This window comes from Macaca mulatta, chromosome 20 (assembly GCF_049350105.2).
Source record: "Macaca mulatta isolate MMU2019108-1 chromosome 20, T2T-MMU8v2.0, whole genome shotgun sequence".
Taxonomy (NCBI): Eukaryota; Metazoa; Chordata; class Mammalia; order Primates; family Cercopithecidae; genus Macaca; species Macaca mulatta.
Window position 1 is genome coordinate 41,972,416 of NC_133425.1, and position 23,518 is coordinate 41,995,933.

The window sequence follows — 23,518 nt, forward strand, 5'->3', positions numbered from 1 at the left end:
TGGTACTTTCCATCTATCCTCCATATGAGGAGTCATCCAACTGCAGGCCGCAGGCCCAACCCAGCCTTATTTACAAAACCCAGTTTTGTAAATAAAGTTTTATGGGAGCTCAGTCCTGCCTTTTGCTTACATATTATCTATGACTGCTTTCACACTACCATGGCAGGGTTGAGTAGATATGACAGAGACCACATGGCCTGAAATATTTCCCACCTAGTTCTTTACATTAAAAGCTTATGAATACCATAATCAGAATGTCCTAATACTCAGATCTAATCTTGTGACTTTTCTGCTCAAAATTCTATAATGAATTCCTACAGAAAACATTGCTGCCTCCCTACCCAATGACCATTCCTTATTCTTTCTTGCTGGAGAACTACAAGTCTGTTTGAATATTTATCATCCTAATATGCCTCCCCATCCCCAACAAGAGAAATGACTATTCTAATTTAATCATGGTCATTACATTTGTTTTCCCAGTGCCTGGTTTAGGAATGAGCATGTGGTGTAACAAAGCCAATAAAATGTGAAAGGAAGCCCACTGCACGCTTCTGAGTTTTCTCCCTATTTTAAAGAAACATGAGAAGAAAAGCAGCCCTTCCAGCCTTTAGAAATTGTGTTATGAGAACATGATGTTTGGAGCTCTTGCTAATTAGCCAGCCATGAAAGGAGACATGTACAAAACACTACTGACAGCACAGCTGAAAAAGGAACACCAAGTGGGACCCAGTGTTATCACTGAACCACCCACCAAAGCAACTCTGCTTCCTGTTGTTTTAGTCAATGTTAGTTAGGTCCTTTAATATTTGCAGCCCAAAGCACTCTACCTGGTAAATTTCCCATAGCCTGCAGGATAAGATCTACTCAGTTTAACACTATAAAGTATTAAAAAGTCCATCATGAGCATGCCTTACCTAGGTTTTTCCCTCATTCCCAACCACTCCCATCTCAGATTTTGCAACAGCAAAAAAGAACTGCTCATAAACCCTGCAAAGTTCACTCAAGCATCTTACCTTTTGCACCTGCTGCTCCTTCTCCCAAGCACGCCATCTTGTTAGATGTTCCTTCTGCCAAATATACAAACTTGTTAGATGTTCCTTCTGCCCACATCATGCTTCTGCCTCTTTACCTAGAAAAGTTCTACCCCTTCTGCATGCTTACCTGAAATCCTACCCACTTTTTGACAGCTTTCATTCCTCACCACATACTTCAAATGTCTGGCACATATTTAACATGATAAATGATCATTACACACTTCCAGACAGCATCCAGCACATAGTAGTAGGCACTGAATGAAGTAGCAAATAATATAAATGAAAATGATCATAACAAGCTCCTGACTGTTTTGTTTTTGTTTTGTTTTTTGAGATGGTCTTGCTCCATTGCCCAGGCTGGAGTGCAGCCTCCCAAGTAGCTGGGACTACAGATGCATGCCACAATGCCCAACTAACTTTTTCATTTCTTGATTTTTATTTTTAGTAGAGTTGAGGTCTCACTGTGTTACTCAAACTGGTCTCAAATTCCTAGGCTCAAGCAATCATTTTGCCTCAGCCTCCCAAAGTGTTGGGATTATAGGTATGTGTGACCATGCCCAGCCCTGACTGTTTTTTGTTTTTTGTTTTTGTTTTTTTTCTTTTGAGGCAGAGTCTCTCTCTGTTGCCCAGGCTGGAATACAGTGGTGTGATCTCGGCTCACTGCAACCTCCGTCTCCTGGATTCAAGCAATTCTCCTGCCTTAGCCTCCCAAGTAGCTGGGATTACAGGCGTGTACCACCACACCTGGCGAATTTTTGTATTTTTAGTAGAGACAGGGTTTCGCCATGTTGACCAGGCTGGTCTCCAACTCCTGACCTCAGGTGATCCGCCCACCTCGGCCTCTCAAAGTGCTGGGATTACAGGCCTCAGCCACCACACCCAGCCCCTGACTGTATTTTTAAATGTTTGTATTCTGTAACATGAAAAAAAAAGAAGCCTACTCCCTAAAACACTCTTGATAGTTTATTCATTAAATAGACAAGTATATAAATGAATAAAAATATTTTTTTTGAAAATTATTGGCCAGCTGCGGTGGCTCACACCTGTAATCCCAACACTTTGGTAGGCCGAGGTAGGTGAATCACCTGAGGTCAGGAGTTCAAGACATCTGGTCAACATGGTAAAACCCCATCTCTACAAGAAATACAAAAAAAAATTAGCTGGGCATGGCGGTGGGCGCCTATAATACCAGCTCCTCGGGAGGCTGAGGCAGGGAGAATTGCTTGAATCCAAAAGGCAGAGGTTGCAGTGAGCCAAGATGGTGCCACTGTACTCCAGCCTGGGTGACAGTGCAAGACTCTGTCTCCAAAAAAAAAAAAAAAAATCTTGAAAAAACACACAGATATGAAATAAGGACAGCTGCAGTCTATTATGAGCACCTTAAAGACCAAGACTACGTGTTTGTCACCTGTAGCTTGCAAAATCTAACTTGTAAAAGTTCTTCAATTGATATGTACTAAATTAAAAATGTCCTCACACAGTTCAGACTGTATAATGTATTTGGTGTCACATTTAGGTAGCATAGTAGCATTTTTGTTATTGAGAAGCACTTTTATACTTTTATTATAATTTGTTGAGCCTAGAGTTGGACTATTTGGGTATTCATTACAATAACCTTTTGGCTACTGGTAAAAGAGTATTTTGTTCTAACAAAATTACTGTTATCATGACAATTAACTAGTGGAGAGAAGAACTGATCTTGTTCTAATGAAGTAAATGTATCTCATTCAATTTCAAATTAGGAAGAATGAAGTCAATAAGTGAGACCTTGTTGGTATAAGAATATGAAACATGACCTGCGCTTTTCAACAAGAAATTGCTTTTCTGACTTCTACACTTGGTATCTTTAAAAAATAATTTTCTATTAGTATTAGTGTACACTGGATAAGTTTTATAGTTCTTATTGACATTTATTTATGGTACCAGAAAGGTATTGTTGAGGTCCCAGTTTTAAAAAGTTACTTTTTTTAGTGACATAAATCACTATGTAATACAGTTGACCTTTGAACAACAGGAGTTTAACTTGCAGCAGTCTAATTATATGCAGATTTTCTTCTACCTCTGCCACCTGAGACAGCAAAACCAATCTCCTTTCTTCTCCTCAGCCTACTCAAGTTGAAGACCATGAGGATGACCCACTTCCACTTCCACATAATAAATAGTACATATATTTTTATTCCTTACGATTTTCTTAATAACCATTTTTCTCTAGCTTGCTTTCTTGTAAGAATATAGTAACACACGTAACATACCAAATGTCTTCGCTGACTGTTTATGTTATGAATAAGGCTCCTGGTCAATAGTCATCTATTAATAGTAGCTAATTTTGGAGGGAATCAAAAGTTACACACAGGTTTTCAGCTGCACACGGGGTCAGTACCGCTAAATCCTATGTTGTTCAAAGGTCAACTGTAATTGACATTTATTTACTAAATAAAAGCCTTTTTTTTTTTTTTGAGATGGAGTTTTGCTCTTGCTGCCCAGGCTGGAGTGCAATGGCATGATCTCGGCTCACAGTAACCTCAACCTCCCAGGTTCAAGCGATTCTCCTGCCTTAGCCTCCCACGTAGCTGGGATTACAGACATGCGCCACCATGTGTGGCTAACTTTGTATTGTTAGCAGAGACAGGGTTTCTCCATGTTGGTCAGGCTGGTCTCGAACTCTCGACCTCAGGAGATCAGCCCGCCTTGGCCTCCCAAAGTGCTAGGATTACAGGCATGAGCCACACCATGCCCAGCAATGAAAACCATTTATTTTAAAAATTAAGTAGAAGCTCCAATTTCATAACACATCCAGTTTGCTATAATGAGACTATAAATAAAACATACCACATACTAACTGAAAAATCCTTTTTCTTATTTATACAAAAAATATCATATAAGATTTTAGGGACTACGATTAAAGAAACGATTCCTTTCAGATAATACTGTTTGAGATTATGAATTATCTACACATAACTTTTTAAATAATTCTGAAATCTAACCTACTAAGAAGAAATTTAAAACACACACATATATGTGTATATGTGTGTGTATATATATATGTGTGGGTATATGTATATATGCAATTTACATAGTAAGCTTTTAAACTACTCTTTGGTGATTAAAACTTCCTAACTCTTATTTGTTAATCTATGGTAAGACCACCAAGAGCAATTTACTACCAGAAGTCTTACCTGGATTGCTATTTTGAGGATTTCTAGGTGTCTCGTTTTCTTTGTATTCAGACATTAGTTGGTGAATGCTATATCTAAAAACGTAATAAGTAAAATTACTATTTAAAAACTGATATAAAAATAATTACCAAAAATATTAAATTCTTAGAGTATTTCAAATGATATCAGTGTTAATTTTAGAATTTTAATTATCCCATACACTTCTAATTTGTAAGCTCTACAAACTTCTCTTTAAGCTTCTAATTAAAGAAGAAAAAAAATAACGTGAAGTACTCATGAACTGAAGGCAGTATAGTTCAGTAAATTAACTTGCATTAGCCTGACATAATGGAAAGTGTCTTAACTCAGAATAAGCCCTAGCTCCATAACCAAAAGCTACTAGTTCTTGGATAAGTTGTTTTTGTTAGGTTCAATGTGTTCTTCTAAAAAGCGAGAATTTTGCTGTCTTATTTTACTAGGTTGTTATAAAAATTTAGTGAGATAACATATTTTGAATGCTCAGAAAAATAGTGAAGCAATGAAATAATTTGTTCTTGAACTTTATTATTGGTGAAACTATCTTAGAACTGCAAATAAAATCCAATGTGTATTTTTTGTAGGTTCTAATATTGAAACGTTGTAGTATTTGGGAAATGTTATTGAGTCCTAATTTTGTTTATTAGGTGTTCTACTCTTTGTGGCTTATAATTTAGGGCATCTCATATATTTCATGGTTTGTAACTACATTTATAAACCTATTATCTCACTAAATTAGATAGCATAATTGTCTACTGTTACTGAGCTCATCAATCATACCAAAGGCAAAAAACTAATAGATATCAAGACCTGCCTTAGACTACTATCCCTTCTTCACAGACTCAAACTCTGAACCAGTAGATCTTTGTTAGAATGATGCTTAATCTCCATGTTCACCTCCAATTGACATAAAAGATAAAACTCTTTTTGTAAGTTCCATGAAGTAGATGCAAGTTGACATTCTCATTTCTGAGATACATACTAACAATATATTTGCACGCAGTATCCCGTGTTTTACTCAGCTCCATTCTCATTCCATAGATCACTCTATGTGAATATTTTTGTAGTGAAAATCATAATTTCAATATTAAGTGCCAACCATTTTGCTTTGACTCATGCTGTTTCCTTGGAGCTAGTCAGAAAATTGTGATATGACCTTCCAGGGACTGCACAAAATACGAACCACTTCATGAATTTGTGTGTCAGCCTTATGCAGGAGCAATGCTAACTTTCTCTGTACTATTCCAGTGTTACTATGTGTGCTGCTGAAGCAAGCACAAAACCCTGCTTTACACGTGAATACTCATGAGTCCTGGATGAGACTTAGCTCTGATAAACCCAATAAACATACTTGAGATTCAGATAATTCTATTGAATGGCTTCCTGTGAGGTAGAATATGAAAATATTTTTAAAACTTGAGGTAGAATTGCAAGTAATTAGGCCCAGCACGGTGGCTCATGCCTATAATCCCAGCACTTTGGAAGGCTGAGGCAGGTGGATCACCTGAGGTCAGGAGTTCGAGACCAGCCTGGCAAACGTGGTGAAACCTCGTCTCTACTAAAAATACAAAAATTACCCAGGTGTGGTGGCACACGCCTGTAATCCCAGCTACTTGGGAAGCTGAGGTGAGAGAATTGCTTGAACCCGGGAGGCAGAGGTTGCAGTGAGCCAAGATCACACCATTGCACTCCAGCCAGGGCAACAGAGCAAGACTCCATCTCACAAAAAAAAAAGAAAGAAAAAGAAAGAAAGAAAGAAAGAAAGAAAGAAAGAAAGAAAGAAAGAAAGAAAGAAAGAAAGAAAGAAAGAAAGAAAGAAAGAAATGCAAGTAACTTGGGAGATTTTCATTATTATGGAAATCAGATCACTTGAAGATAAAACCACAAATTGGAAAAAAAAAAAAGAAAAGAAAACAGAAAAATTGGCGCCACTGCTCTGAGGAAGGATAATATAGAACCTTCCACTCCCTAAGAAAATACACTAACCAGCATATAAAGGAACCTCAGAGTACAGATCTGGTAACAATGGAGTAAGAAAACACTGTTCTCTTTCTGCAACATTATTTAACCTCTTTGACAGTTTAGAACAATCTCAACTAACATTTAATAGAGAAAAGACAAACAAGGGCCTCAAAGGATAACTTACCATGAAGGCCTCAGCTAAGTCTAGGCTAAGATGTGGGCTCCACATAAGGTTTTGAGTGTGGGGGAAGGTTGGTCAATTTTCTCACTATGTGTGTGGCTAAAGCTAGGATGCCCAGCTGTCAGAGCAGGATGCTGGTGCTTTGGGAACAATGGCTGAGCATATATGTATGTGAACTAAAAAAGTTATAGCTATGAAGTCTATGTATGAATCACCATGAAAACTGAGGGCTCTGAATTAGTAAGCGAATCCTGGTGGGAAAAGTCAAGCACTAACAGACAGCAGAACCCCTTTTAATGGCAATAATTCAGGAAAAGAATCAATGGAAACAGCAGAATGATCAGAATGTCCTTTTCTTCCCTTCCTTCTGACTGGTAAAAGAGTGTCATTTTATCCTTCTTGGACTTAGAAACCCCTTAAGTTCTTGAAAAATTAAAGGAGGAGGGAATAGGAGATAGCCCTCAAAAGATAGTACGAGATTTTCTGCTAAACTGAACATTTCAACACCCAAATAATTAATTAGAGAAATGAGAGATGTGGCATTATTTTTATCCTGTGCATGTGGCTATACTTGGAGTAAAAGGGACAATGTTGGGATCTCTAAGATAAAGATCTCAAAAGTCCTCAGATAAAGAATTCTGCACCCATTGATATTTCTAACCAGTCTAGCCTTTTGCCTGATTTCTGGTTGATAAAGTGGACTAACTCACTGTCACTCCAAAACAACCTGAATTAAACTATAAAATCTCACCTGGTGTATAGGATGCAAGAACTACAATTATTTTAAACCTCAATTTAGTGTAAACTAGCTTTCTAATGTAAAAACTTGCCTACTAAAAGGACTAAAAATGGCATAATCTTCTGCAGCCCATCTAGACATATCTTGGGAAAACACATCAGCATTTTGCTGAAGAATACTGACTATACTTGCTGATTCACAATGTACAACAAGAACGAGGGCTGTTTTAAAACACCAGAGAGATAAATTCTTTCTTAGGAACTTTAAGAAAGTTATTTAAAAAGCTAATTTGGTATCCTTTACCAATTTAATATTTTGCCTGTCCATGTAGAAATAAACATTTACATGTACTAACAAACATAAGCATCTTGGGTGCTCAAGTGTTCATCTTCATAAATTACCACCAATGCTTTTTAAAAAAAAAAAAAAAAAAAAAAAAAAAGCCTCTTGTCCCATTAGAGTATTACATCATAGAAGTTGCTAACTTAAAGTCCTTTGATGAGCAAGAAACTTTGCTGAGATCACTTATCTAATGTAGGCAAAGATTTAAAGACAGATACATTGTAATTCAAAATCAGCTAGGGGTCAGATAAGTAAGAGCCGCCTGCAGGCAGAAAACAACAATACTAATACTAATGGTAGTAATAATAATAATCATAGTAGTGTCAGTTAATGATGCCCATATACATGTGCTAGGCACTGAATTAAATGCTATATATACATATACATATAAAATCTTTCCTCCACACAACCACCCTTGAAGGATATATTATTATCCTCCTTTTCATATAGAAAAACATATTTGGTGATAAGTAATGTTCCCAGGTCACACACCTAGCAAGTGAGAAAGCTAGGACTTAAACCCAGTCTTGTGTGAATCTAAAGCCTGGCTCTTTTCTCTTTTTCACCCACCTATGGCTTGTCTTCATTAGGAAAAAAAAAGCTACTCATTTAAAGCTGTATTTTCTTCCTCTGCCCATAGCAATTAGAAATAAAAACATCAGGGTCAGGTGCGGTGGCTCACGCCTGTAATGCCAGCACTTTGGGAGCCTGAGGTGGGTGGATCACCTGAGGTCAGGAGTTCAAGACCATCCTTGCTAACATGGTAAAACCCCATCTCTACTAAAAATACAAAAAATTAGCTGGGCATGGTGGCACACACCTGTAGTCCCAGCTACTCAGGAGGCTAAAGCAGGAGAATCCCTTGAACCCTGGAGTTGGAGGTTACAGTGAGCTGAGATCGCACCACTGCACTCCAGCCTGGGCGACAGAGTGAGACTCTGCCTAAAAAAATAAATAAAATAAAATAAAAACATCAAAATACACTAGAAATAAAATAGAAAAAGCTAATGAACCCACAGTATCTGGTAATAGCAATTAACAGCCACGTAGGGGTAGGTTAACATTACTATTTTTCAAAGAAAGCAACTTAAAGAGTCATCTAGAAGAACAAATGATGTTCAACTCCTATTTATGTCTAACACAGCATGTTTAAAGGAAGAGCTTATAAGAAGCAGAGGTTAAAAACTACTATAAAAGAGTTAAGAAGTTCAATATTTATTAAATCTTAAAGTATATTAAAGTTAAAATCCACACTTCATACAACTAATAAAACCAATATAAAAACACTTTGGTCAGGTCACATGACCAAAAACATCACATTACAAATAACAAACCCCAGTCAATATAATAAGAGAAGATGAATCCTACTACATACTGTTCTCTTTGTTGCCCAGCCCAAATAATTGTTTTTCTATTTAACAGATGATTTGTGTTGATATCTTTTACTATATCACAATAATTACAAGTTAATCTTCTTATTAATCTAATATTTCTAACTAGAGAGACTGTTATTGTAGAATATCAGTCACGTTTTAAAAAAAAGAACTAATTACTGTACCTTTCAAACTTAGCTGCACTTAAATTTTCTTTTTGCTTTCTTAAAAAGTCTACCATTTGCTGTTTTTGTTCATGCACAGCTAGCAAAAATGGTGTGAGTTCATCCTGTAAAACAGCAAGAGTAACTGATAATTCACAACCTTACATATTTCTCAACTGAACTGGAAACATTATATTTATGTAAGTAAGTAAGTCCCTTCCTTTTTATTATTCTTTGCTTTCCTGTGTGCTGTTCCTTCCCTTGGAAAAACTCCTCCTCCTCCGCCTCACCACATGAACTCTGGTCATCTCCAAAACTCACTTCAACACCAGTTCCAATAGTCTTTGCTTCTGTCACAGCACTTAGCATAGTATATTGTAATGATTTTATTGTTTTCCATGTAAACCAAGAGCTTCTTGAGGGCAGTGGCTTTATCTTTTATCTCTATATTCCCAAATCTTAAGACATATTAGTAAAAGCTTCAAGGGTTTTTATTAATGATCTAAATTATTGCATCTAGACAAGTGTTTCTTAAGCTGCATTGCAAAGAATGTTTACTCTACCAGATGGGTAACACATCCAGTTACAGCCAGGAATAACCTAGAAATGCTTAAAGGCATGCTAATGCAAAGGTGGTGATGGCAAATATAAAAAATAAGAGTTAAATACAAAGAATATTTACCATAAATAAAAAGAATATAGAATTTAGCAGGTTTTTTTAAAACTTCTAAATTTTAAAATTCAACTCTGGTGCTAAGGGATTCATATAAAATATAGGTTATATATTATAAACAAATAGAAACTGTCTTGAAAGCCTTGACATCTTTATCAAAATATACTGTAAGACGAGAGTTGTCAAATGCTTACAAGGGCAAAGGGGGTGACCTAAGTGAGGGACCTAGGTGGACACCACAGCAAACTGGAGAACACAGGCCTCATAGAAAGGGGTAACCTCTGCACATCAGACCGAACAGTGATGTGGGCTCAAGGGACACCAGATTTGATTCTTAAGAGAAACCTAAAATCCAGATTTGTATATGAGTCTCCGCAATTTTACATGTTGACATAATTTACGAAGGCAAGTGAAACATACCTATGGACCACAATTAGACTGTAGCGCCTGCATTTTTAAACTTGCCATGGATGTGTTGCCAAATGGTTGTGCAGAAAGCAAGTGTTTGCATGTAAAATGTTTTCTTTCTTTAGTTTTGGATGTTTTACCAAAAAAACAGTCCCCAACATGTAATAAAATTTGCTACTAAGACTCATACCACCCATTTCAATAATTTTTCTAGCATTTATTTGTTTAAAATCTATTAGTAAGTAGTTTTCTGAGATTGTTAGCCAAATAGATATTTAGTTCATAGGAATGTTGAAACTAAATGATTAAAAGAATTTATGGCCGAGCGTCGTGGCCCACGCCTATAATCCCATCACTTTGGGAGGCCGAGGCGGGCAGATCACCTGAGGGCAGGAATTCAAGACCAGCCTGTCCAACATGGTGAAACCCTGTCTCTACTGAAAATACAAAAAATTAGCCAGGCATGGTGGCAGGTGCCTGCAATCCCAGCTATTCAGGAGGCTGAGGCAGGAGAATCTCTTGAACCCGGGAGGCAGGGGTTGCAGTGAGCCAAGATCGTGCCACTGCACTCCAGCCTGGGTGACAAGAGCGAAACTCCATCTCAAAAAAGAAAAAAGAATTTATATCTGTATTCTTAGTAATTTCATGGTTTTCAGAGTTTAAAACTGTCATCCTGATTATGCCAAAATCTATGAACAGACATACTGATGTAGCCCGTAATGCAGCTTCAACAACAACAAAAGGTTTAGAACTTGCTACAATTCTAATTGAGGAAACTCCACTTGTAATAAAGATTTATTGGACTAATCACCTGAATGGTAACAAAGAGATGTGAAGTCCTGAAGGGATTACCCTCCATTTAGTGAAATACTGCCCAGGCTGAGTGCACTAGCTCATGCCTGTAATCCCAGTACTTTTGGAAGCTGAGGCAGAAGGACTGCTTGAAGCAGCCCAGAGGTTGAGACCAGCCTGGGCAATATAGTGAAACGCTGTATGTACAAAAAGTTTAAAAATTGGCTGGGCATGATGGTGCATGTCTGTAGTCTCAGCTTCTCAGGAGGCTGAGGTAGGAGGATCACTTGAGTTCCAGGAGGTTGAGGCTGCAGTGAGCTGTGATTGTGCCACTGCACTCTAGCCTAGGTGACAGAGCAAGATCCTGTCTCAAAACCATTTTAAAAAATAAAGATTACCCATAGCAAATGTATAAAGACCCTCTGAAAGGCAGTAAATAATAGTGGGAAGGAAAAGGTGTTATTCTGTAAGCTGATAGATATTGCCAATAATATTTCTTTTAGCTTCCCAACCACAATGGTAAAGAAAAATGGGCTAATATTATTGAAAGGGAGAGATTTAAAGGAAGTAGTACCTATCAAACTCCAACTGTTCTAGAGATTTCTTAACTCTAGAAGAGTTTTTGGAGATGGCAATTTACATATTATATTTATCTATTCAGTGATTCTTAACCAGCCATGTATCAGAATTTTGAGGAATTTGCTGTTATTTAGTCAGAGACGGGGTCTTACTATGTTGCCCAGGCTAGACTCAAACTCCTGGGCTCAAGCAATAGCCCCACCTCAGCCTCCTGAGTAGCTGGGACTGTAGCCATGTTTCACCATGCCTGGCTCCAAGGAAATATTTTTAAACATATATGTCTAGGCTTTATTAGATTTACTATATCAAAATCATCAGAGGAGAGGTTAGCTGTGTAGAATTTTTTATATTTCCCTAGGTTACGGTGATGCACAGTTCTAGCTGAGAACTAGTGCAATTGACAATTACTTCCATCATCTCTCACCACATGACCAATTACCTTCATCTTTGAGGATTTGGCCAAAAAGAGGAAAGAGTAAAAGAGAAGTTTTACTCTCTGTTTTACATTTACTGAGAGTTTTTACTCTCTCTTTTACATTTACTGAAAACTGCACATAATTTGTTTGGGTAGGAATAGAATAGGGACTAGTAAACTCAAAATCCAACTTGACTTTGTAAGCTCCTTATCTTCCACCTTCCCCTCAAGACAGTCTAGATTTGAGAGCAGAGTTTAGACATTTATCTAAGTGGCTGTTTCTGCCAGCATAGGATAAGTCAGTTAATTACTTGAGGGTTTCCCACTTCATCACCACCTATTCAGAGCCAATCCGGTTTCCTCACGGTCCTCCTAAAATTGATCTCTAAACGAGTGTGCAACTCATTAACTCTCTCCCAAACTGAAAACTATTATCCCCAAAACTGAAAAGAATATTGTCTAGACATAAACTGGAAACAAACAAACAAAAAGCAAACAACAACAAAAAAATTCTTCTTGGTATTTTCCCTCAAGTACCTAATTTCCAAATTGGCCTGCATATTTCTGGTTGCTCTCCTTTCCATTTTCCTTTCCCTTTCCATTTTTCCCTTTTAAGCCCTGCCACTGAGAGTTAAATCATTTTCATATATATTACTCTATGTAGGAATTTATCAACAGCATCAAGATTTCTTTTATTTAAAATGTGTTAGTTTTCTTGGCATTTTAAGATAAAGCCTATTTCAAGAGCAAATTTTACTTTCCAGGGTAATTAGAAAAAAAAAAAAAAAAACTTGAAAGAAAAAATTTAAAAGTATTACCTTTTACAAATTCAGTGTTTTCAAAAATTTTACCATAAATACATTTAAAAAGATATACCCTCTAATGCCTCTTTAAAAGTATCAATATTTAAAGTAACATTTTATAATTAAGTTATTTCCAAATATTTTTATGCAGGTTTTGCTTGAGCTTCCAAATATGGAAAACTGACCTGTACGTAAGTCAATGTTAAAACAAATGCATTTCAAATATTTTGAAATCAAAGTTGGTTGATCTATACCTTGTTTGCTGATTCAATATCAGCATGGTGTAAAAGCAGTTTTTTTGTCATTGGTATATCCTCATTGTAGACGGCATAGTGTAAGGTAGTATTGCCATAGACATCTGGAAGGTCTGGGTCGGCACCGACTTCTAGCAAAATAGTCGCACATTCCTCTTCCTGGCATTGTACTGCCTGTCAGTATTAGAGCAAGCAATAGATTGTAAATTCTAGGAGTTCAAAATAAGCATTCCACAAGTTTCACCAATGAGTTCTGTTTAAACGAGATGAATTTTATTTTATTTTATTCTATGTATTTGTATCAAATCCATCTCATGCTGAAATTGTTGACTACTCTGTACCTTTAGCAGAGCTGTCCTGTTTTTGTTGTCAAAGACATTAAGTTGACATCCTCTGTCCACCAGAAGAGCTACCACTTCTGGATGGCCGTTGGCACAGGCCAAATGCAGAGCAGTCCTATGAGAGGGAGACGACATTTTTAGGAAACTATCAGAAAACATAAAATCATAAAATCATATGAAAACATAAAATCATCTGTGTAATTATAAACATTGAGCAGCATGTGATTTCTCTGCCTTCCAAACAAACATTTAATTTTTTGTGAAGAAATCACACTTTTTACTCTCTCTTATTACTCACTACATTAATGAAAGAGCAGCCTATTTCAATAGAAAGACCTTGGCCTTTGGATTCAGTTCAACTTGGACTGGAATCCTACTTCAAACTCTGTCACTTCCCACTTACTGCTTAGCCTTTTTTGCCTCAATTTCCTCATTAATAAAATGGGGTTAAAAATACTGGCTGTTTCACAGGACACTATTGTGATGCTTGCCTGAGACTCTGTACAAAGTATTTAGACAGTTCTTAGCACAAATAACAGTTCCGTATTTGTTAGATATTACAATTATTACTAATACTACTGCTTAACAAAGACAAGATTTTAGTTAAGTAAAATGATACAATTATATCTTCTTTGAGGTATGTTTAACGATTAGAGGTAACATTGTATTTCGATCATTCTAAATTGCTCACTTGCTCATATTTTAACATCTCTGACTTTGGAATCCCATTTACAATTTTTGATTTATTACAACTAAAATTGGCAACATTTAAATAATTCTCTTATTGAGACATAAAATGATGGGGCATCACAGAATCCATGGTGCCTTGCAATAAGTGGAAATGGTATATACAACACATGTAGGGCCGTTCTAGTCATATAAATGTCATTTAAATAAATTTTAGTTCTTAAAAGTACCATGGAACAAGAGGACTGAAAATAAAGATGACAACAAATGTTTAAAACAAACTCATTCTTACTTTGATTTTCAAAAAAAAAAAACACTTTAAGCCAAAAGAAATTCGGAATTCAAATGAAAGCATATGACTTATTTTATTTTCTATTTAGATTTATAGAATGGATGTAAATCAGGCACTTTCAATGATTAATATTCACATTTAAGACTGTTATAAACTTTCAAAAGAGTAGTTAAAAGTTATATTTTGCGGCCGGACACAATGGCTCACATCTGTAATCCCAGCACTTTGGGAAGCCGAGGCAGGCAGATCACCTGAGGTCAGCAGTTCAAAACCAACCTGGACAACATGGTGAAGTCCTATCTTTTCCAAAAATACAAAAATTAGCCAGGTGTGGTGGCGTATGCCTGTAATCCCAGCTACTCAGGAGGCTGAGGCAAGAGAATCACTTGAACCCAGATGGCGGAGGTTGCAGTGAGCCAAGATCAGCCAAGATTGTGCCACTGCACTCCAGCCTGGGCAACGGAGACTCGGTCTAAACAAAACAAAACAAAACAAAAACAACAACAACAACAAAATTCTATTTTGCTATTTTCCACCTTCAGAAATGCTTAAAGGAGGAAGGAAAAGCTTCAATTGAGATTAAGTTCTAATACTCCAATTTTAAATCTCTCAGCTTGTTCAAGCTAGGCATGTAAATATGAAGTTTTTAAGGATGAAAGGGTCCTGAAAGATAGTAGAATATGTGTACTACATAACAGGTGTCCAGCTTCTGTTTGATGGATAAATTGATTGAAAGAATGAAGGCTGTGCATGGTGCCTCATGTCTGTAATTGCAGCTCTTTGGGAGGCCAAGGTGGGAGGATTATTTGGGCCCAGGAGTTCACGACCAGCCTGGACAACATGGCGACACCCTGTCTCTACAAAAAGTACAAAAATTAGCCAGGCATGTTGCACACACCAGCAGTCCCAGCTACTCAGAGGCTGAGGAGAGGATCACTTGAGCACAGGAGGTCGAGGCTGCAGTGAACCATAATCGTGCCACTGCATTCCAGCCTGGGTGAGAGCCTGTCTCAAAAAAAATTATTTTTATTTAAAAAAGCAATGGAAAATTACAGTTGGGGAGTTCAACGTGTTTACAGAAAACTCCCATAAAATAAAGCAATACTTTTGTAATAGTAATACTCACTTATGTTTGCTATTTTTTATTTTCATAAGGACACAACTAAACTAAAATTTTTAATCTATTTTTTGCATATATGTAGTAAATCTATATATAATAAAAATATATGTATGTAATAAAAATGTATTCATAATAAAACCTTTAAGCACAGATAAAAGGATTCCCCCTTCTCCAAAAGAGGCTAAAAGTTAGCCTCTTTTAAGAGGCTAAAACCACAAAAATGGTTTTTGTGGTTGGAAGAGACCAAACCACAAAAATAAAATAATAGAAAGTGAGAAATTATTTTTATCTAGGCAAGTTTCGTGTATTCCTCTTTTCCCAAGGATTATTTCATTAATAATAAGCCTTTACTGTAACTTTTATACATGCTCATTGCAGAAATCACAGACAAGAAAAAAAAGTTACTTATAGTACAAATGCCCAGAAATAAATGTATTCATATTTGGTACACATTTTCAGCTAAAACAAGAGCATAGTCTATGTGTATATACACTCAAAATAATTTTTTCTCAATTGCTATAGCAAAGTACATCTTCACATGTCAAAATAAGTCTGTATCTAGTCACACCTTCAACAGCTACTATTCCATCCTATGGATGCACTGAAATTTAGTTCTAAAATCCACCATATGGGTTCTTCTTAATACATTGAGGTTTTAAGCAGTACTGAGAAAAACAAATTGGATGTATCTCTATTTTTTACAAATATTTCAGTATAATGGAATTGATGAGTGAAGGGCATATATGTTTTTTAAATGTGGTGCTTATCACCAAATTCTCTATCTGAAAAGTCATCAGCAACTTAAACTTTAAGCAGCCGTGTAAGTACCACTGTCTTCATTTTCACAAACTTTGTGGATAGGAAACAGTATTTTATTTCTTTTTTAACATGAATTACTTCTCTTGCAAGGAACACTAAATGTTTTTCCTATGTCACTTATGGATGTACAAAAAAAGTACTTTGCCCAAATTTAGAATTATTTTATTGTTGAAGATATGAAGATACATTGTTCACCTGATGTGTATGTATTACATATGTGTGTATTATATGTACGTGTTGTAAATATTTTGCAAGTAGGTTGTCTTTTTTTCTTATTTACAAAGTGTTTTAAGTTTTATTTTGCTAAATCAACCTTCAGAATGCTTGCTTGTGACGTTCTTAAGAAGGTCTTTATCAACATAAAAATGTATCTGTATAAATAGGCATGTGTGTCTTCTTCTGGTACTTTCCTTATTTTGTATACTTAAAATGTTTGATCTATATTTCATCGGGAACTTATTTTTGCGACATAAAAATCTAGTTAGTTTTCTCCAAACAGCAGGCATTTCATTTATGAATAATTCACCCTTCCTACTAATCTAAAATGTCAACATTATCGAGCTCTAAATTCTTACATATATTTGGGCAATTCTAGATCTTCTATTCTGTTTCATTCATTTACCTGTCTTTTCAGCTGTTAATAAACAATTTGTGGAAATTAATAGCACATTTTGATATATAGAAAGGCCAGTCTTTCTCACCTCATTACAAAAAACATTTTCATGTCATCACAACAGTAAAACACAGACAAGTTTAACTTTAAAATATTAAAACTTTGATATTTTTATTTGGTTTATGTGAAGTTGATACACAAAGAGCTCACATCTTGAGAAAAATGAATCTTCCTACTCAAGAACAGGAACGACTTCCCACTTCAAAGTTTCCTTCTAAGGTTCTTCAGTAAAGAACGTATTTACATAGGTGTACATTTATATAAAAATAAATATTAGATATAATCTGAAGAATTTTTAGTCCAGAAATTGAAATGTCATGGGAATTATTGCTCTCCTTATGCACCTGTCTATAGAGTATATAACATCATGTTGGCCGGGAGCAGTGGCTCACGCCTGTAATCCCAGCACTCTGGGAGGCCGATGCGGGAGGATCATCTGAGGTCAGGAGTTGGAGACAAGCCTGGCCAACATGGTGAAACCCCGTCTCTACTAAAAATAGAAAAATTAGCCGGTCGTGGTAGCGTGCACCTACAATCCCAGCTGCTCAGGATGTTCAGACAGGAGAATTGCTTGAACCCGGGAGGCAGAGGTGGCAGTGAGCCAAGATCGCGCCACTGCACTCCAGCCTGGGCAAAAAGAGCGAAACTCCGTCTCATAAAAACAAAAAAAAATGTTTTGAAATGTGTCCATTAAAGATAAAGTGCTGTATAGACTTAATTAACCCCTCCAAGGTTTCCCCATGCCAGGTCCTGTGGAGCCTGCGGAGGCAGGAAAGCCAGGACCCCGGGGTCAGGAGGGCTCACCCCCTACCCCGCATCCCCCCGTCAAAAAGGGGGCGCTTCTCCCGCACCCCCGCCTCCCAGCCCCCGCCCCCAGCCCCAGCGCCTGTCACCTCTTTTTCTTGTCTCTCTCATCCAAGTCAGCGTTCCCGCGCGAAAGGATGCGCTCCACCTTGGAGACTTCACCCCGGCTGGCAGCTCTGTGGAGCTTGCCCAGGTGTTTCTCTCGGATGTTGTACCCGCGCTGGGTGAAAGGGCTGTCATCGTCCTCGACATCGTCCCCCCTGCACCTCCGCCAGCAGGTGGAGCCGCAGGGCCCCTTCATGGCGGAGGCTATCAGAGACACCTCAGCACCAGTCCGCCTATCACAGCCTCAGGGGCCCAATAAGATCAAGCCACTCTGGTCAGCCACCACCTCCAACCAGGAAACTCCGCGGCTTCCAAAGTCAGAGCCAGTAACAAGCGAAGCCTAGCAGCCAGGCCGCGCGAAGCGAAAGCCCGTAAGCCCGACTGCGCATGCGCACCTCTGACAGCTCGTCACTGCGCGTGCGCACAACCGACGGCCGGCCAACCGTTCTCAGCGCGCATGTGCATGGCTCACGTGTCAGAAACATCGATGACAGCTTGTTACCAGCCCTGCGTTCCTGCCCCACGTCAGTGGGAGTTGGCAGAGTTTTCAGGACATTCCCTGGGAGGGGAAGGCATCCTGAAGTTCCAGCTACCCTAGCCCTAGTCACGTGTGAAGACAGCGTTCCCACGTGGGAACACATGACTGAGGCTACAGCAGTTAGAGAACCTTGAGATGCTGAAGGCCTCGCCTGGGGAAACCCCCATGAGGACACTCTCTGGCGGGCAGAGCTCCATGCAAATCACGGCTGCAGCTTGGGCGCCAGCGAAGGCTGCTGAGCTCAGACCTGGGGACCTCAGAGTTGGCAGAGCACCACCCCCTGCCCAGCCAGCAGACCCTCCCGGCGCAGCTTCTAGCACTCGCCTGTGCCCGCTCCCCTGGCTTGTGCCCAGAGCCACCAGGATGGGGCCCAGCGGCTGGTTCCGCCCATAGGCAGCCACTGTCGTGGCAGTCCGGCCTGGCCGCCTCGGTTGAGACTGACCCCGGGGTCCACACTGCTGAAGGAAAGACAGACAGAGGAGATGCTGGGTTGCACTCATCTCTGTCATATTAGAGGCATTCCTCAGCTGTCTGGGGATCCTGAGCGGTCTGCTCTATTTAAAAGGTCAGGACACTAACACACTGATTGGAGGCTCAATCCCCTGATGCTTAGCAACTGTGAGCTTTACCAGAGGTCAATCATTGGGCATTCACTTTAGAAACATCCAGTATTTGTACAGTATCTCTGGGGAAACGACCATGAAGGGAGACCTAAAACACATTTCTACAAACCTCTGCCCATAGAATACAGACCTGGCGGTTGGCATCCTGGAAGCTGAGCATGAGAAGAAAACTAGGGATCAGGGGCGATGGCTCACACCTGTAATCCCTGCACTGTGGGAGGCCAAGGCAGGCGGATCACTTGAGCTGAGGAGTTCGAGACCAGACTGGGCAACATGGAGGAACCCAGTCTCTACAAAAATTAGCCGGGTGTGGTGGCAGGCACCTGTAGTCCCAGCTTCTCAGGAGGCTGAGACAGGAGAATCGTTTGAACCCGGGAGGCGGAGGTTGCAGTGAGCGAAGATGGCACCACTGCACTCTAGCCTGGGTGACAGGATGAGACCCTGTCTAACAAAAAAGAGAAAAAAAAAAGAAAGAAAAATGAGAGAAGAAAACTAGGAGCCATTCACATAACCCTGTTTTCAGTACAGCACTCCTGTGGCCTACTATACCTAGTGTTTGCCAGGCCAGAGACATTCTCTTTTTTTCTTTTTTTTTCTTTTTTTTTTTTTTTTGAGACGGAGTTGCACTCTTGTTGCCCAGGCTGGAGTGCAGTGGCTCGATCTCAGCTCACTGCAACCTCTGCCACCCAGGTTCAAGCGATTCTCCTGCCTCAGCCTCCTGATTAGCTGGGATCACAGGCGTCTGCCACCACGCCCGGCTAATTTTTTGTATTTTTAGTAGAGACAGGGTTTCATCATGTTGGCCAGGCTGGTCTCAAACTCCTGACCTCAGGTGATCCACCCACTCGGCCTCCCAAAGTGTTGGGATTACAGGCCTGAGCCACCGTGCCCATCCGATTTTCTGCTTTTTCAAATCTCACCTTTACCTCTACTTCCAGAAGTACCTGAAAGTGCCAATTCCTGCGCCTGGCCCTTCCCAACAGACAGAAAAAACTGACTCCTAAGCCAGCAGTAGGGAGAACCAAGTCAGTTTCCACTTGTCCATGTGCTTTTCAACTTCCAAGTTTTACATATTTTATTTCCTTTCTCTTTTTTTTTTTTGTTTTGAGTTTACATATTCTTTTAATCTTCTTTTTGCTTACTCTCAAAGCTTCACTAACATGCCAGGTGATGCATACATTGAATCAGCCATCTCTACCTAGAACTGAAGCTGACCCTCAACCCCCAAAGAAATCCCAGTCCTAAGTTAACAAGAAGAAACACAGAAAACCCTACTCCCCTTTTAGTCTCCTGAGACCAACCAAGTCTCCTGAGTCCAACCCTATGGAACTATGAAAGAGGAAAGTTCCCGTGATCTTGCAATCCGGGCTGTAGTGGATTATAACAGCTGTTGTTTGGGACTGCCCAGCACCTCTCCTTTTGGTGCACCTGATGCAGACATAACCAATCATAGTATCTCATTACCCGGGGCAGGGGGATTGGCCCAGGAGTGGACATATGCTTCAGCCACAACCAATCAGCGTCCTTCCCTGGGATAAATATGCGGCTTCTGGGAAAAGCAACTGCAGTAGAAAAGGGGCTTTGAAGATGAAAAGTTGGGCGGCACCAGCGAGGTGCCCAGGTGGGAGGTGCTGATGGAGCCGGGAGGACGCTGCTGAGCCCCTGCTGGCCTGACAGCCAACACATGATGGCAATAGAGGAGTTCAAAGTGTGCCTTCTCGGGGACACCGGTGTTGGGAAATCAAGCATTGTGTGTTGATTTGCCCAGGATCACTTTGACCACAACATCAGCCCTACCATTGAGGTATCTTTTGTGACCAAAACTGCGCCTTGTGGAAATGACCTTCACAAGTTCCTCCTCTGGGACACTGCTGGCCAGGAACGGTTTCATTCGTTGGCTCATATGCTATGGAGGATCGGCTGCAGCTGATACAGTGCATGATGTTACCCAAACAGGATTCATTTCATATCTTGAAGAAGTAGGATAAAGAGCTGAAAGAACATGGGCCAGAAAAAATTGTAATGGCTATTACTGAAACAAGTGCCATCTCTCAGATATTAGGGAGTTTCCCCTGAAGGATGCTGAATCCATGGGTGCCATCATGGTTGAGACAAGGGCAAAAATTGCTATTAATATCAAGGTATCAGCCACCAGATCTCATCCTTGGAGAGGATGAAAATGGAAACAACGGAGCGATCAAACTCAGGAAGAAAATCATGCAAACCAGCCACAGATACTGTTGGCTCAAGGCCAGCTGTCCCTGACACTTGAAGAAGCCAGACCCCATGCCCTGAGTGCTGCTGAAAGACCCCATGCTTGGTGGCCTGGCACCTCACTTTCAGAAGAGCAAGTGAGCTGGCTTTACATCCTGGAAGACCTACAGAGTGGGGCAGGAAATGTCCCTAAAACAGATTTTAGAAAACTCTGGAAAAACCCACCACACCACCACAAAATGGCAGTCAGTATGTGAAATGCACATGGAAGGGATGATAGTTAATAGGTAATAAGTGTAGTTACATTTTTGCTAAAAACCTTTAAAAATTCTTGGATTTCTATAAAGGCCTACTGACTTATTATGTGTATGGGATTCTAAAGTGGTGTTCCACTCAGATTTCCTGTGCTATCTATCCAAACTTCAGTAACTTCTGCAGTGCCGTTGCCTTTGTTACCTAACCAACCGTCACGGAAAGGCAGATTTAATTCGGGAGGTTAGTTTTTAGCTAGCTTTAGAAGTAAGCCTTTATCGCTTTTCTGAAGGAAATCAGAGAAGTGTCAATGGACCATCACTCAGACTGAGACTTGAGCTATTATAGAACCTGGGAAATATGTATTAGAAAACTGTTGTCTACACCTCTTTTAATTGGTGAACATTTTTCTAAGTTGTGGTCATATATAAACAAAAAAACCAAATCAGACTAAATCATTGCATGTAATTTTGGGATTGGGAGGCCTAGTTCCTCAAAAAGCTAAATGGAATTACCATATGATGATTACCATAACAGCTGTATTCACAATAGCCAAAAAGGGAAAATAATCCAAATGTCCATCAACAGATGAACGGATAAACAAAGTGGTCCGTGCATACAACGCAATATTCAAATATAAAAAGCTATGAAGCACTGCTGCATGCTGCAACATGAATGAGCCTTGAAAATATTATGCTAAGAGATCAAACAAGAAGTTAATGACCATGTATTGTATGATTCCATTTCTATGACATGTCCAGAAGAGGCAACTCCATAGACACAGAAAGTAGATTAGTCATTGCCAGAGCTGGAAGAAGAAGGGATACAGATTTCTTTTGGGAGTGAGGGACATGTTCTCAGGTTAGATCATGCTGATAGTGGTACGACTTTGAGAATATATTAAAAACCACTGAACTGTACACTTTAAAGATTGAATTTTAAGATGTATAAATTATATTGCAATACAAAGAAAATAAAGGCAGAATCCATGTGGTAGGAGGTGGTTAATCTACTCGACGGATTTATTTTCTCATCATCTTAAATATAAACAGTGGGGAGGGCCGAGCCCTAGCGGGCCGGGGGGAATCGGCAGGGTTGGGTCCCCTCTGCGCTCAGAGCCGCCCCAGCCTGTGCCCGAGGCCTGGTTACAGAAGGAAACTTGGCCCTTTCCTGCCGGTATTGTGGCGGGGAGCTTCTGTCTAGGGAGGGAGGCAAACGGCCTCGGGCAGGCCCCCACCTCCAGGGACAAGGGAAATGAGGGCGAGAGCCCCACAGGCACTGGCGGAGACGCTGCTGAGCCTCGGGAGGATGATCTGGAAGAAGCTGGGATCAGGATGACGAAACTTTTGGCGACGCAGAACAAAGGCACCACGCCCCAGGGCAGGAGGCCGGGGAGTCACCCACGACCACACTCAAGTTCAAAACGCAATTCTGAAAGGGCAAGAAAGTTCAGAAAGTCCATTGCTAGGGCCAGGAAGTAGAAACCATGGAGACCCCAGGCTCAAAGATTAGTGGTTCCAGACCCCTCAAGCCTTCACGTGTAACTACGCGACGAGTGCGGGCTGAGCTGACACCAGGCCGGACAACAGCTGCCAGTGTCCTGAGGTCTGAGCATTTGCTGCATGGTCACCTAGGGAGCGACGTCGGCCAGGAATGCGAGAAAACGTTTCCTGTGAAGGCAGTGGATAAAGCTGAGAAATGCCACACAGCGGACAAGCCATTTGTGAAATGCGCACTAAAGGTTTCACCACAGAGGCCCACCTGAAAGAACGCCTAAAAATCCACTTAGGGGCCAGGCGTGATGGCTTATGTCTGTAATACCAGCACTTTGGGAGGCCAAGGTGGGTGGATCACTTGAGGTCAGGAGTTCGAGACCAGCCTGGCCACATGATGAAACCCCGTCTCTACCAAAAATATAAAAATTAGCCAGGCATAGTGGTACACGTCTAAAATACCAGCTACTTGTGAGGCTGAGGCAGGAGAATCACTTGAGCCCAGGAGGTGGAGGTTGCAGTGAGCACAGATCCTGCCACTGCACTCCAGCCTGGGTGACAGAGTCAGACTCCGTCTCAAAACATACACACGGCCGGGTGCAGTGTGTCACACCTATAATCACAGCACTTTGGGAGGCCAGGGCAGG

The 23,518-nt window shown here is 40.0% G+C and overlaps 1 protein-coding gene and 1 non-coding gene across 3 annotated transcripts in view; both read right to left on the reverse strand.

Moving 5' to 3' along the window:
- The window catches only part of LOC106994999 (ankyrin repeat domain-containing protein 26), an 84,986-nt gene extending 66,850 nt beyond the window's left edge, over nt 1-18,136 (reverse strand). The window contains exons 1-6 of one of the 2 annotated variants that reach the window (XM_028840977.2): nt 17,736-18,136; nt 13,252-13,366; nt 12,911-13,084; nt 9,008-9,111; nt 4,211-4,284; nt 1,014-1,067 (exon numbers count right to left, since the gene is read on the reverse strand). In XM_028840977.2, the coding sequence (XP_028696810.2) occupies nt 1,014-1,067; nt 4,211-4,284; nt 9,008-9,111; nt 12,911-13,084; nt 13,252-13,366; nt 17,736-17,947 (733 nt within the window). In that variant the 5' untranslated portion in view covers nt 17,948-18,136. The remainder of the gene's footprint in view (nt 1-1,013; nt 1,068-4,210; nt 4,285-9,007; nt 9,112-12,910; nt 13,085-13,251; nt 13,367-17,735) is intronic. The other variant, XM_028840983.2, reaches the window with a different exon arrangement.
- LOC114674559 (U6 spliceosomal RNA) lies at nt 5,397-5,503 on the reverse strand. Its single transcript, XR_003725704.1, has one exon. It is a non-coding gene; the product is annotated as a U6 spliceosomal RNA (small nuclear RNA).
- Nucleotides 18,137-23,518: the final 5,382 nt, after the last annotated feature.